The following is a 14339-nucleotide window of genomic DNA, read 5'->3' on the forward strand; positions in this document are numbered from 1 at the left end:
TCGAAAGTCCAGAGATGTTTTCGAACAGTTATCGATAAAATTGAATCGAGAAACCGGAACGGAAAATTTACGATAATGTAAAAGTAAACTACCGAAAGATCGAATCGGCTTGTAATCGTATTTTTTTAAGTAAATGGCTGTTTAATATTCAAAATTTGCCTACCCCTTTTTGTCACGGCGCTGACTTCCGACCTGCGCTAATCGACGTGCGATCGACAACGGTGCAACGCTTTTTATTTTAGAATTATCTGCATTAACATGCGTAAAAAAGCACTCGCTAATACCCTGTAGAGTTTATGGAACATTAAAAACCACTTGCAAGTTATAAAAATACAGTACCCGTATTAGTATTCAAATATGGAATACTAGAAAAATAACTTAAAACTATCATAGACATAGGATATAAAAACTACATATATACAACCTCAACAAAGATGACGAAAAATATTAAGCAGCAGTAGGTTCAGAAAACGGAGTTTTAAATTAGGATCAAAATACAGCTACCATAAATTTAATTAGCAATCTTGAGGCCTTTTCGAGCGACTCACGCACGAAGGGTTGCATACCATTATCTATATAAACGGCAAAAAAACATGTTTTAGTATTTGTTGTAGCGGCAACAGAAATACATCATCTGTGAAGATTTCCACTGTCTAACTATCACGGTTAATGAGATACAGCCTGGTGACAGACGGACAGATGGACGGTAATAGGAGTCTTAGTAATAAGGTCCCGGGTAAAAACCCTTTGGGTATGGAACCCAAAAAATCACGAACTAAAATGCACTTTAAACAAATTGTAACAAATTATGTACAAAAGCTGTATGAAAATTGCTTCTAAAAATCATACTTGAGGGAATGTATCGATTATAAATAAATAATTTATTTAAAAGTACAAGAAATTAAAATTAGAAACATGATATCCGCGCTCCTGTTGGATAGAAGCCTATGAAAGAACCTGGTTTCTAAGAATTTAACGTGATGTCGCGGTTCTCAGTATTGAGAGTACGATCAATGTTAACTTCAGTTAAATGTTAAAAAAAGTACTTAAGTTAGATCCATAGCTTTTGATTTAATTGAAATTTCCAGAAAAAAAAATTAAGCACTTTCCAATTGCCTCTGATGGTCTCGTTTACCATACCTGTGGTGGCAGCATGGTTGCATTTTTATAATCTGTCACTTTCGCATTTACAAACTTGTTAGATCGTGACAGGCATGGCGATAGGCGATAAAAATGCGCCCGTGCTTAGCCCGCTGCTTCGATCACATTTGTGTATTTTTTTCTGACGAAATTTTCCAAAACATAATGGTGATTTGCGAAGGTCGTATTCACGACTGTCTTAAAATACAGGGTTGCTCGTACACAACTACACACAGCAATACTCTTGACTGTCCATCAGTGGACCTTATGCCTGTTGTAATAAGGTCCAGCGATGGACAGTTAAGTGTGGGCGCTGGTACACTATCGGTTGTCGACTCAAGAAGGTGTCAATGTCGTAAATCGCCACTTCACGTGAACTCGCATCTGACCCGTGACATTGAATAACACGCTTTTTCCCAAAACAGAGCCTTCTTGATAAACGCATAATAATCTTTGTATAGTGTTGTACGTACGACGTCTAAAATCGTTTGACAGAAAAACGTCTGTATATCACGGCAAGGAACACATGTAAATCGCCGGTTTACTGGAACTCTCCTGTGTTAACACTACCCCATTGAATATTAAGCTTTTTTCCTAACACAACCCATATAGTTGAACACACAAACTATTAATCCTGTCGTACCCTGTCCAATGTTGCTTGACAAAAAAAAATGCCCGCCTATTACGGCAAGGAACGCATGTAAATCGCCAGTTCACTGGGACTCGCCTCCCCTTAAGACGAAAGTGGAGGACCCGCGCGAAATCGCCTTTTCATACAAATGTAGTCCTCATTTTCCTCTCTGGATATTAACATTATTGAAAATATTTTGATACACTTGTTGTATATTAACCACAGCTCCTAGGTTGATTTTTTTCGATTTTTTAATTAAGGAGTTAGAAGCATTTAAATTTTGTATGAAATCTGTTCTTCGCTTCAATTTTTTATAATAATAAAAAAACGAAAAAAGTCAAACGTAGGGGCATAGCTATGGTTAATATACATCAAATTATGTAAAAATATTTTCCAGAATGTCAATATCTAGAGAGGAAAATGGGGACTACGCTTGTATGGAGAATCGGCCGTGCTCTTTCCTCTTAACGTTGCATCATTTGAAAAATACGCTTTTTCCTTAAATAGAGCCCTCCTGTCGATTGCACACTCCTTGTATGTAGGTACCTATGTATTGTATCGGCAGAAAAACGTCCGCCTTACCGCAATGAACGCATGTAAATGTCCAGTTCAGGGGCTCGCCTCTGCCCACAGGGCTCATTGAATAACACCGCGCTTTCGACAGGAAACAGGCGTTCCGAATGTTCTCTCTGGTTACCAAATACCCACCGCTGCGTCTCATTTCTTCGGTCTTTTTTAACCCCCATAGCAAAAGAGAGGTGTTATAAATTTGACTGCTATGTGTGTGTATGTCTGATTTTAAATTTATATACCGATATAGAAACGTTATTTTTCTATTTGAAATCAGGTTTTCTAGGACTGGTTCTTAGTGATTTAATTAAAATTGGTTCACCCGTTTCATTGTGTTGGGAGTATGTATGTCGTAATTGTCATATAGGTAATTAAGAAAAAAATACAAAGACTTCCATCAATTTTTTCATCTTCATCTTTTGTAATAACCGACATACTCTTAATAAACCCATAGCAATAGTTTAATTTATGTAAGAACAAATTTAATTATTTTCTATGAAATTAGTTTTACTTATTACTTCCTCCGTTGGCTCATCGACCCAAAATGAGACTTGGCCTCCGACACAAGACAGCGCCATTATTCTCGGTTAATTTGTATTATTCCAAGTAGACACACTACTATTTAAACTGTAAACCGAAATAAATGTCGTTCTCAAGCAAAAGGTACCACAGTGTGGCTTGCCATAAGGACGAAATTTGCTCATAAATAAATCAATACCTTTTGCCTGAGAACGTCACAAATTTCATACACGAAGGAAAAAACTACCAAGGCCTCCTGTGTCAGTTCAGTTTAGTTCAAATATAAGTACTTTATTCATGTAGGCCTAGCAAAGTAGCAACAAGTACTTATGAATAGAGTATTACATATAATTATCATAAGTTAATTATCAGAGCAATTTATTGATGTTAATATTATTCTATAATAATATTGAATTATTATACAGATCAAATTGAATACTCGGAATATTTCACAAAAAGATCGTAAGACGTTGTAATTTAGTTTTTAATTAAATTGTTAGGTATTTTATATACTAAAAATAATCAAAATATTTTTTCCATCGTATTTTTGGACTGGCCTGTACTGTTATTCAAAATGTCTTAAGGCCTGTTTCACAATGCCCAAGTATTGTAAATTAACTGCCAGATAAAACTTCCTGCAAAAATTTGCACTTTGGACATTGTGGAACAGGCCCTTAGAAACCTACATTTATACTTATCTGTAACCTTCAGATTGTGTCCGTTAAAAGATAGAAAACATAAATTAAATAATAGACGCTTGTTAATATTATTCAATAAGAAAGTCAGACTGACTCTATACAAAGTTTAGGCATTTTCCATATTCTGCACTTTGCATTTCCTAACGGAATCTCTATGGGAAGGTACATAGCGCAAAAGAATTCGTCGGAACTCGTGGGCACAACTAATAATATAGTTTTTACTAGTGACTCTGTGAGCCCCCCTAACTCCGCCATTAAAAAAAAATCCCAAAAGGGAATTAAAAAAAAACCATGTAGGTTCTAGAAGCAGCAGCTGTTCTGCTCGCAAAATTAGACGAGAATCCGTTGAAAAAACGACCTGCAGCGGACAACTGCCGGACCCACGAAAGTATTTGTACCCATGCTGAAACGGATACCGCTTCCCTCGATCAGTATGACGACGTTATTGACACGTTGTGATGTCGTTGGGTGTGTCTCTCTCATTATAATAGCGAACCTCACAGGCACGACTCACCTCACTAAATTGTGGCACCCTCATCTCTTTGAATATCGGAAGCAACCGTCGTTCGTGTATAAATTTGTATGCAAATGCCTCGAAGAGCGGCAATAATCGCCCGCGACCGTAAATAACGTTTACGATGCGGCAACATGACGCTACACACATCTCCTACCAAACCTTGTCAGATCAATGAAATTTAATCCTTAATCTCACGTCTGAAGATTCAGTTTCGAACGGGTTGTTTAAAGAGTTACACGCTTGCGTAAATTATGTAGAAACCCTTGAAATTAACGCTACTTCGACTCTGTAATCAAATTTGCATCTTTAAATTCGCATCAAGTTGCAACATTCCATTGTAAATTAAACTGTATTTACAGCACAACAAGGTTCAGTTTCGATTGATTAGATTGGCTGATATAAGAGTTTTGGTAAGTTAAAGAGTTGGAATTAACGCGTCGCGGGCGGTGCTGGGCGGTGCTGGGTTTAAAGGACATCTCGATGTCACCAGGACTGTTATGTTATGAGACTTGTGCTAATTTAATTAAAAGCTTGAGGTTACCCTTAAGGCTCCTTTAAGAGACACGCATAATGTGTTACTTACCTATTTATATTAGAACCTTTGAATCGAGAGTCATCATTTCCATAGGGGCGCTTTATGTTTGAATTTATATAATATTGCAATATTTTTCAAATGTTGGTAAACATGTCAATATTAGTACCTATTATTTGAACAACCCTTCGCGCACTTTTTTTTTTAATATGCCGCTTTTTTCTACTGACGGAAATGGCTTGATAGACTATAACATAAATACTTATAGGTTACCTAACTCATGGTGATCCTAATCGGGCGATCGTAAGATTGATTGTGAGAACATTCCTCGTCAGTTGAAAAAACATTGAACATTGACCTGTCCCCTCAGATAACATGGTAAGCTGGTGACATTAACAAATTGTGAAACATTCCTATCCAGTCTTCAAAAAAATTTCATATTGACAAGTCCTCCTCACAACGTATGGGGATCATACAGCGCAAATAAACTCTTGGCATTAATATTGAAAAACATTTCTCGTAGTCTTAACAATTGGCACATGCTGAGTTGGTGACCCTAACGGCATAAGATTGAGAGCATTGCTCGATTGCATAAATTTTAACATTATCATGTCCTGTTCAAAACGCATGTTAACCCTAACCAGGCGATCGTAAGCAAATTTAACTTATGCAAATCTAGTTAATTGGCATTAAGGTTGAGCACGTATGCCGATTTGTGCGGAGAAAGCCGCCTGGGACAGTCTTGGATCCGTGACGTGTGGTTACTCGGAGTTTATGTTTGAAACAATAACATATTGAGATCTGGGTGGCGATATCATCACTTACCCCATAATTAATTCAACATCAGCATCTTCAGATCAGATTAAAGATGATGGGGTTCTTTAAGAAAGAAGTGCACCTACAGGTGTTTAAACTGATAAAAAAAAAACTTAAAAGAAAATTAAGAATATGCAAAAAGCCAAAAGCTTGCTTTCAAGGATGCGTCTCCTCGCAAAAATACCTGATTAAAGATAAATAAAAGATAATGATCCCATGATGATTTCCCATCATTTGTCATGAACAGAAACGCGTCGCGTCTTCCGCGCTGTTCCGAATTCAAATTCAATTTAGCAAAGGGTTGCCATCTACGCGGAACGAAAAGTCCCTAAAAACGGGGTAAAAGGCGAGGGGAAAAAAGGAAATTCAAAGACATGTCTAGGGGCGGCGATGTGTCACGTCTCGCGTGCGGGTTGGGACGTCGGGGTAATTGATGCGTTCCCGATTAAGATTGCTTTTTTATGTGTACGATAGTGATGACAGGGCGAGGTAATTTTGGGAATGCGTGAAAATTTGAGGTTTGGGACACGGGTGCCGTTTTTTGTAAGTGCTGAAAATCCTTAATTGTAAGGTATGTAGTGAGAGAATTTGTTTCTTGGACACACCTATTGTGTAACTTGTTTGACGGCAAAAATATTGTTTAGGTAATTCAATTTAGATAAGTTAAGGAACAAATGCAGGTTCCTCGGCATGGCTAAGATTCAACACAGTGCATCCATGTGACCAGTGGCAAAGTGACTTAAAATCAGGAATACAAATTATAGAAAGCTGTGAATGACAGAGTACGGTCGATTTCACAAACATCCAACGTCAACGTTCCAAAAATATATTTACACGAACTTATTGTCAGTGGCTTGGAGACAAGTAAACGGAGTAAATATATTTCTGGAACGTTGGCTTGCAAAGATGATTGAGAACTCGACTGTACATAGTTGTTTATGGCCGTAGTCTTCTGTAAGCTGAACTAAGTACTTCCTCAGTTGAGCGGCTCCAAATTTCAACTAGTTAGGAACTTTGAACCTTATTTTCCCTGTAAAAACACTATTAAAATCGAACATCTGATAATACTTAACTAGTGGCAATCTCTACCGGTTTGTACATAGTTTCCATTAGCCATTTGAAGCATGTTTTTTCCTTATTTTCATGTCAAGATAACGTTTTATGGGTTGCATTAGACGCTCAAACTTTGCCAAACTTCGGAACGAGCAGTCAAAATTCGTTCACGATTGACTTGTCAAACAAGTCGACACGAAGAAAATTGGACGAAATTATCGTTACCAAAATCCAATGCAGTTAGTTGAAAAGAAAATATGTGTGATTGGCTAAGAAAAGGGGATCTTTAAGCAGTCGGCGCTTAAGCTGTTATTAACAATCCTTCAATACTGATATAAAGTTTTTCAACGAAAGCGCCAATTGACCTAAGGCCCCTTTTTACACAGAATGACACTTACGTCTATTTTAACTCTTCAGTCGTTCTGAAGTAAAAATTGTAGCCATCATCCGTCAAAACCATATGCTTTGTGGACATCGTTTCTCACCGGCATTAAAAAGCAACCTAATTTTAATTTCGAATCAGTATATTTTTTTGGCGTTTTTTAAACTGACAGGAATAGAAAAGAAACTTATGACTCTTTTCATCTTTTTTTGTTCACTATAGGGCTGTTCAGTGCAATTAAAATCAAATTTCCGTCTGATTACTGATTAGAGTATCATTGTATCGCATTCTCACACTTTTGGTTACATAATACGAGTAATTCGGTTAAAAACTTTTTTTAGGGTTCCGTAGCCAAATGGCAAAAAACGGAACCCTTATGAATTCGTCTTGTTTGTCTGTCCGTCCGTATGTCACAGCCTCTTTTTTCCGGAACTATAAGAGCTATACTGTTGAAACTTGGTAATTACATAGATGTATTCTGTGAACCGCATTAAGATTTTCACACAAGAATAGAAAAAAAAAACAATTAATTTTGGGGGTTCCCCATTCCCCATACTTAGAAAAAAAAATTTTTTTCATCAAACCCATACGTGTGGAGTATCTATGGACAGGTCTTCAAAAATGATATTGAGGTTTCTACTATATTTTTTTTCTCTGAATACTTAACTTCTAAAATTAGACAATGATAAAACTAAAAAAATATATGACGTACATTACCATGCAAACTTCCACCGAAAATTGGTTTGAACGAGAACGATCTAGTAAGTAGTTTTTTTAATACGTCATAAATGGTACGGAACCCTTCATGGGCGAGTCCGACTCGCACTCGGCCGCTTTTATTAGTGTGTGTTAAGGTCTACTAACATTTGATTATTAAAAAATAATTTTCTTACTTTATCCTTATAAGCATAGGCATGTTAAAACCTTATATTTATTAAAAGTTGTATAATTAAATTAACTTAAAATTGTATATATTTCGTTAGCATCTTGTGGTATACATGCAGAGGTGCTAAAGCTAATAGTTGTACTGAATGAGCATATTACCGGATATATGCAGAATTTTAATTAGGTAAGTTAGCTTTAAGCCGTATGTACTCAAAAGGAATAGAATTTTAAACGTAAACGACCATTCTATAAACGTTATCGTTGGTCAGAACAGAGGGTCTACCGCGAACCATGTTTGACGTGTTGCCTCCCTGTCACACTTACGTTCGAATTCACAAGTGCGATAGAGAGGTACCACGTCGAACGTAGTTCGCGGTAGGCCCTCAGACTCCATTACTTTTTACTCTATGGTTGAGTATGGCCACACTGGCGAGGCGGCAAAAAGCGCGCAATTTGGCGGGTGCGAAGTAATTACCCTACTTTATGGGACCATTACATATGCATTGATACATATTTCAACATATTTGATCATATTTTAACATAGCAACAAGCTTATTTGCCAAGGTGAGAAGATTAATTGTTTTTTTTATTGATGATAGTGCGTTCGTTGCACTATTAATGTAATCGTGTATTTTTCAAGATAGCGGAAAACAATAATGATTGTATTGTAAGGTAATATAGGGCATAAACGGAGGTGTTAGCATTACCACTGCCTATATAAGTTATATCTTTTTGCTTAGCCGTCGATTATCAGCTGGGGTAAACATTCTACATCGCTTATTACATTATTGTATGTTAAGTACGAGTACGTACTATTGAATATTAACAGGTAGGTACACATTTGTTTATCCAATAATTTTCAAGTTCTTATGTTCTTTGAAACTATACATAGGTCCAGAGGGTCGCGCAGCGATCACTATTTTTAATTTTTAAGGAAATCGTGAAGGGTCTGGTGACCGAAGAGCTTGGCGGCTTTCTCGCACAAAAGTATCAGAATTGCGATAAAACAAGGAAATGCGGCCAGCATCCTTGGTACAATGTCAGGGCGTATTTTAGGTTTAAGCTAGGTATAGTAACATCACTGTATATATTCATTATGCTGTTATAGTTCTTGTTATTTATACAGTCGAGTGGTCAATCTTTTATGGGAGGTCATACAAAATGAAACTTAACGCAAACGCGTACGTCACGTTTCGCTGTCGAATAAATTTACACTAGGGGTACTGACCTTCCCGCCTACAGTTTTCAAATTTACTTACCTCTTTTTATGACGGAAATGGACGGTTAAATATTTAATCTTGTAGCAAGCTTCTGCCCGTGTCTTTGTCTGCGCGGAATCGGTTCAGCGGTTTAAGCGTGAAGAGGCAAAAGACAGACAGACAGTTACTACGACTAACTTCTGCCCGCGACTTCATCTGCGTGGGTTGATGATGATGATTGATAAAAACTATCCAATGTCCTTCATCGACTTCCTCTACCTCCTATCTCCATACCAAATTTCATTTAAGGGCCAAAATACTTTGTAATGCTTAATAGAAATTGTATACAAATTTCGTTTCGAGAGACAAATTAGTTAATATAAGACAACATATCATTACTTTTTTTATATGCATTCAGAAAATTTATATATATTTTTTTAAATAATAGACTATCATCGCTACAGCGAAGTTTATACAATAACCATTTTATTTATGCCGATATTAAAAAAAAAATCTTGGGGCAACAACAACTGCGTTACTTTACTAGCCTGTGGATATATTATTAGAAAAAACAATTAGGAAGAGCATTGGTTTGTGGTAAACAACAAGAAACTTATGGGGTCCTATTATTTTAAATAAATATTACTGTATTCTATTTCATTTTATAAATTATGCTAGTAAATCTTTGGGACAAAATGGTAACGCAGTGGTAATAATTGACCAAAATTTATATTTAGATATTTGTTTGTACAAAATATGTCTACGCTCTTTAGTCCAAAGACAAGTGTTCGCGTGCCGGGAGCGAACGTTTCGGTACACCGGCACAATACCATAAATCATAGACTGTCGCGCGACCATCGCCAACGGCCTAACACGAAAATTGCGCTTCGCCGATACTGAATATATTTGCCGCATGCAATGTTTGTGTGCATAACACTGTAAGTGCAATTTGGAACTGAATCATTTAGTGTGAATTTTGCAATGAAGAGATTGTATAGTAGTTTAGTTACATTTAACCGTTTCAGGCCGCAGCAATTTACAAAAACCGAAACATATATATTGCAACAAAATAGTTCATGTTTAGAGATGAGGGAAAAGCTAGAAGTGGAGAAGCTCACAGTCTCGGGCCCTCTCAAGTGTATTCTGATCTGATAATGATGATCAAACCTAGTTATCAATGTTTTAGTGTATTGAAACGAGATAACTTGTCCTTAAACTACGTCCAAAAGAGAGGCATGGGCAATGTGAATTTCATCTCGCTTTGTGTGGTAGGGATGTGACAGCGGATGTGATTCCAGATCTAGAGCAGAGCCCAACTGGGGAAATACCTCCACCTTACAGAAAACCGCAGTCAAATAACCTAGACCCTCCTCATAGTGTTGTGTTCCTTTCCTGCCGGTGAATAGTGCTTGTTTGCCACCGACGTACTATATAAAAAAAACTTCGCCTTAACTAGCATTACATCATAATTCGACTATAAACTGTATCATCATTCTTATGCGTAGGTATTCAACTTTTAAAGATTCGGAATTAGTCTTAGCATAATTTTCATGATTAATAAAATTGATTAGGCAAAGTTGGGGGCGGGTGGCAAAGAAAGGTTATTTTAGAATGCGTTTATACCTACTGTATCTGATTTTCAATCGATCGCAACATCGACAACGGGATTTGATGATGATATAGATCGTGTCATTCACGAAGACGCGTGCCTTGACTCGTATTGTCATGTTATTAAAGATTAGATTTGGCAAATTTGCGCGTCATCGTGGATGACACGAACTTTTTTTTATGATATTGGAGGTAAACGAGCAGACGGATCACCTGATGGTAAGCGATTACCGCCGCCCATGGATACGCGCAACAGCAGAGGGGTTGTATTGTAAAATTTTTCACATACGACAATATTCCCGTTCCCGTCCAGCGGCCGAAATGGCGTCTTACACCAAAACTTTGTGCACTTGAGCAGTAAAATTTGCAGTGAAGTTCGCTAACTCGATATATTACGTCACCGTTCGCGTGACTAGTTCGGAAGATGCATCGGTTACGCGTTCAGTTCATAGACTTAATTCCTATACGGATCCTATATAGCCCACAGATCTAAAATGTGAAAGATTGCCCGTCAAATATATTAGTGCAACCAAAATCGGAATGATGTCAAGTGTGAAATGCGTAAATTAGTTGCTTTTGTACAGTATATTCCAGAATATGAACATCCACTATACCACCTGAGTACAGCTTTTTCGTATTTACAAGCTTTTATTTGACTTGCTCTTATTAATTTGACTTCCTCAGTGAGTTAGTGTGGGCCAAATCTTCGTAGCTAAATTTGACCCACTTCTCGATTTACGATTGAGCTGAAATTTTGCATACATAAGTAATTCGGATGACAATGCAATATTATGATGACATGGAGCTGATCTGAAAATGGAGGCAAGAGGTGGCCATGAGAAATCTGTGATAAAACAACACAAACTAATTGTGTTTCGAGTCGCTAGAATTGTTTCAATGAGTAATATTAGTTGCCTGTGAAAAGTACAGTCAGCGATAAAAGCATGTACCATAATGTAATTTTTGCCAAAAATTTAACCTAACGTTATGGCAAATTCAAGCAGCCGATAGCGGGTGCTATGAAGCTCAAAAGTGGTCACTTGTTTTCATTTGTAGACTGCCTCTTTTGCACTCATGATGTTCATATATGTGATGGTTTCTCTTTTGCACACTTCAATTATCTTTATGCGTAAACGTCATTGTAGATCTGTGGTACATTCGCCATCAGATATATCAGAGCGGCCGAGGTGCTCAAAAACATCTGAATGCGCCTTGACAATAGAGATGTGTTCAGATATTTGTGAGCACCTTGGATGCTCCGATATATCTGATGGAGACTGTACAATCGATATGAACTCGGAACTACTGTTTACTGATAAAAGATTATTATTTGTGAGATGGTCTAAGAAAAAAATGTGTCTGCGAGATTGATACTTCACACTATTTTCAACAAAGCCGAACTAATTTTTTTTATGATAGAGGAAGCAAACGAGCACACGGATCACCTGATGTTACGCGATTACCGCCGCCCATGGACACCTGCAACACCAGAGGGGTTGTAAGTGCGTTGCTGGGATTTAAGATGGTACCACAAGTACCTTTCTATGACTAAGTCACATTTTTTTTTGATTTGATTTTATTTTAGCATTTTGTACCTAAATGTAACAAATGATAATCTAATCTTGTGTTATTAATATGACCAGCACACAACTGTATCAGTTGTCCAAAATGGTGCCACCCAACTATGGTCACAGAATAAATAATAGTACTACCGTACAGTAATGACACTTCTCGCAAAACCGAAGTTTGCCCTTTCTAATGTATGGCACTATCCCTTTCGGCTATTTAAGGTTATCAAATATCAAACATTTATTCAGCAAATAGGCCACAGGGGCACTTTTACATGTCCATTTTTACAAACAATAAATTTAAAAAAAAAAAACAATTACAAATATCGAATCTATGAAATAATAAAATCAAAATTCAATTCATTGTGCATGTAAAGAAACGTTAAGTTTTGACAAACCTAATAAGTGGGTACTTGACACAACATCATAACATAACAATAAAATAATAAAATGTAGCTAAATGGACAGAAAATTAAAAAAAGTGGAATTTGAAAAGTCATACATATTGTGATTATAAAAAAATACAAGGCTCCAAAAACTCGAAAACAATTTTTTTTTACTTTCAGAAAGGTAAAAGAAAATGTTACCATTTGATTCCTTACATTTTATTGAAAAATAAAATATACAACAACTATATACATAAACGCAATAGTTTTGGGTCAAAATGGCCATTTTCTTGATCTTCCATATATTTAGGACAGATTAATGTAAATTTTGTTGGAGGCGTTTCAATCGTCGAGTGCGAGCGTGGCTTTAATTGTCATTTCTGACCATTGTGTTGCTTAAATGCCATGAGCATGAGTCCTATGTAGTCTTTTGATCCTCAGGAAAATCAAGATAGATTGACATTATTTACAAAAAACTGTCAAGTAGCCAATTGCTCGTAGCAATGCTGAGCCGAGAGCGTCCGAAAGGCCCAGTGTCACCCCACTGCTATGGCCCAATACTACACTTATTTGTGTTAGTTTGGGCCATAGCTAAGAGATGATTTTGCACTATAGGCAAGTGGTTTTATGTCACATTTGCAATTACAATTGGTATACCCCGTTTTTTTAAGATTGGAATTTTTCTAAGCTCAAAAGTAGTGGAAATTCTAGGGTTCCTTTGATATCTATTTATATATATTGGTACAATAATATTATGTAAACGACACTATAATTCAGTGCATAGTTACTCCGATTTAATTTTGGAGGTAAAAAGTTACCACTGCTTTTAATAATAATAAAGTTTATTTCAGAATTCAATTATTCCATATTCACTTAAAATCTATGCACATTTTTACATTTTAAACTAGGTGGACACATGAAATTCTAGCACACATAATATACCTGTAGCTAATATTACCTACACTATAATTATAATTGTTATAGCTCTAGATACAGAGAACATCCACTAGTCAGGTGGCAGGACGAAATTGGTGCCATAATACCGCAGGAAGGCAAACCGTAGCACTCATTGACATATATCTAAGGACGGGCCTTACAGGCAATAAGAATGGGGCCAGTACAGCGGTGTTATGCACACGAATTCGAGCCAAACGTGCAGTCTAACGCTACAACGCGATTGGTTGATGAGTTCGCATCACGCGCGCGATTGGTCGCAACTAGTTGCGTTAGACTGCATGATTGGCTCGAATTCGTGAGTGACACCACTGAACTAGCACCATTCTTAGTGCACGTAAGGCTTGTCCCTAGTTATTGTCAGTGGTAGCACTAGACAAAGCGAGATGGAAACACCTGGAGTAGGCTTTTATCCAGAAGGGATTTACAGAAAACGATAAAATAGAAACTCAGCATTTTAAAATAATTGTCTGTAGCATTATTAAAGCTTAAATAAATAAAATATTGATAATTGTATATAAGACGATGGTCATTTTACTTAAAAAACCGGACCCCTAAAGAAACTAATTAGTGACCCCCGTAATAGACTGAACTTACTTCTCATGTGCTGCTGCCAGGCTAAGGCAGCACACAGCAGGGCCAGCGTCTTCCCAGAGCCTGTGGGACTCTCCAACAAGCAGTTTTGACCTTTGTTGATTGCTGTTATCACCTGCGCAAAATTGGTTATATTCATAAATCAACTTTATTTGTTGCTACAGATGCTTAGCTCAAAGAATTTGGTACATTGACCTGCCTGTTCCTATTTCTAATTCTCTATTGCACACTGATTATATTGCTGACTCCCTCGCATAGCGCCATTGATAGCCACCATCTTGGGCAAT

The 14339-nt window shown here is 37.0% G+C and overlaps 1 protein-coding gene across 2 annotated transcripts in view; it reads right to left on the reverse strand.

Annotated features, from left to right (window-relative positions):
* LOC133529106 (Fanconi anemia group J protein homolog) overlaps positions 1-14339 on the reverse strand; it is a 118161-nt gene that overhangs the window by 102785 nt on the left and 1037 nt on the right. For both annotated transcript variants that reach the window (XM_061866729.1, XM_061866728.1), the window contains exon 2: positions 14056-14167. In XM_061866729.1, the coding sequence (XP_061722713.1) occupies positions 14056-14167 (112 nt within the window). The remainder of the gene's footprint in view (positions 1-14055; positions 14168-14339) is intronic.

The sequence above is a fragment of the Cydia pomonella genome, chromosome 20 (assembly GCF_033807575.1).
Source record: "Cydia pomonella isolate Wapato2018A chromosome 20, ilCydPomo1, whole genome shotgun sequence".
NCBI lineage: Eukaryota > Metazoa > Arthropoda > Insecta > Lepidoptera > Tortricidae > Cydia > Cydia pomonella.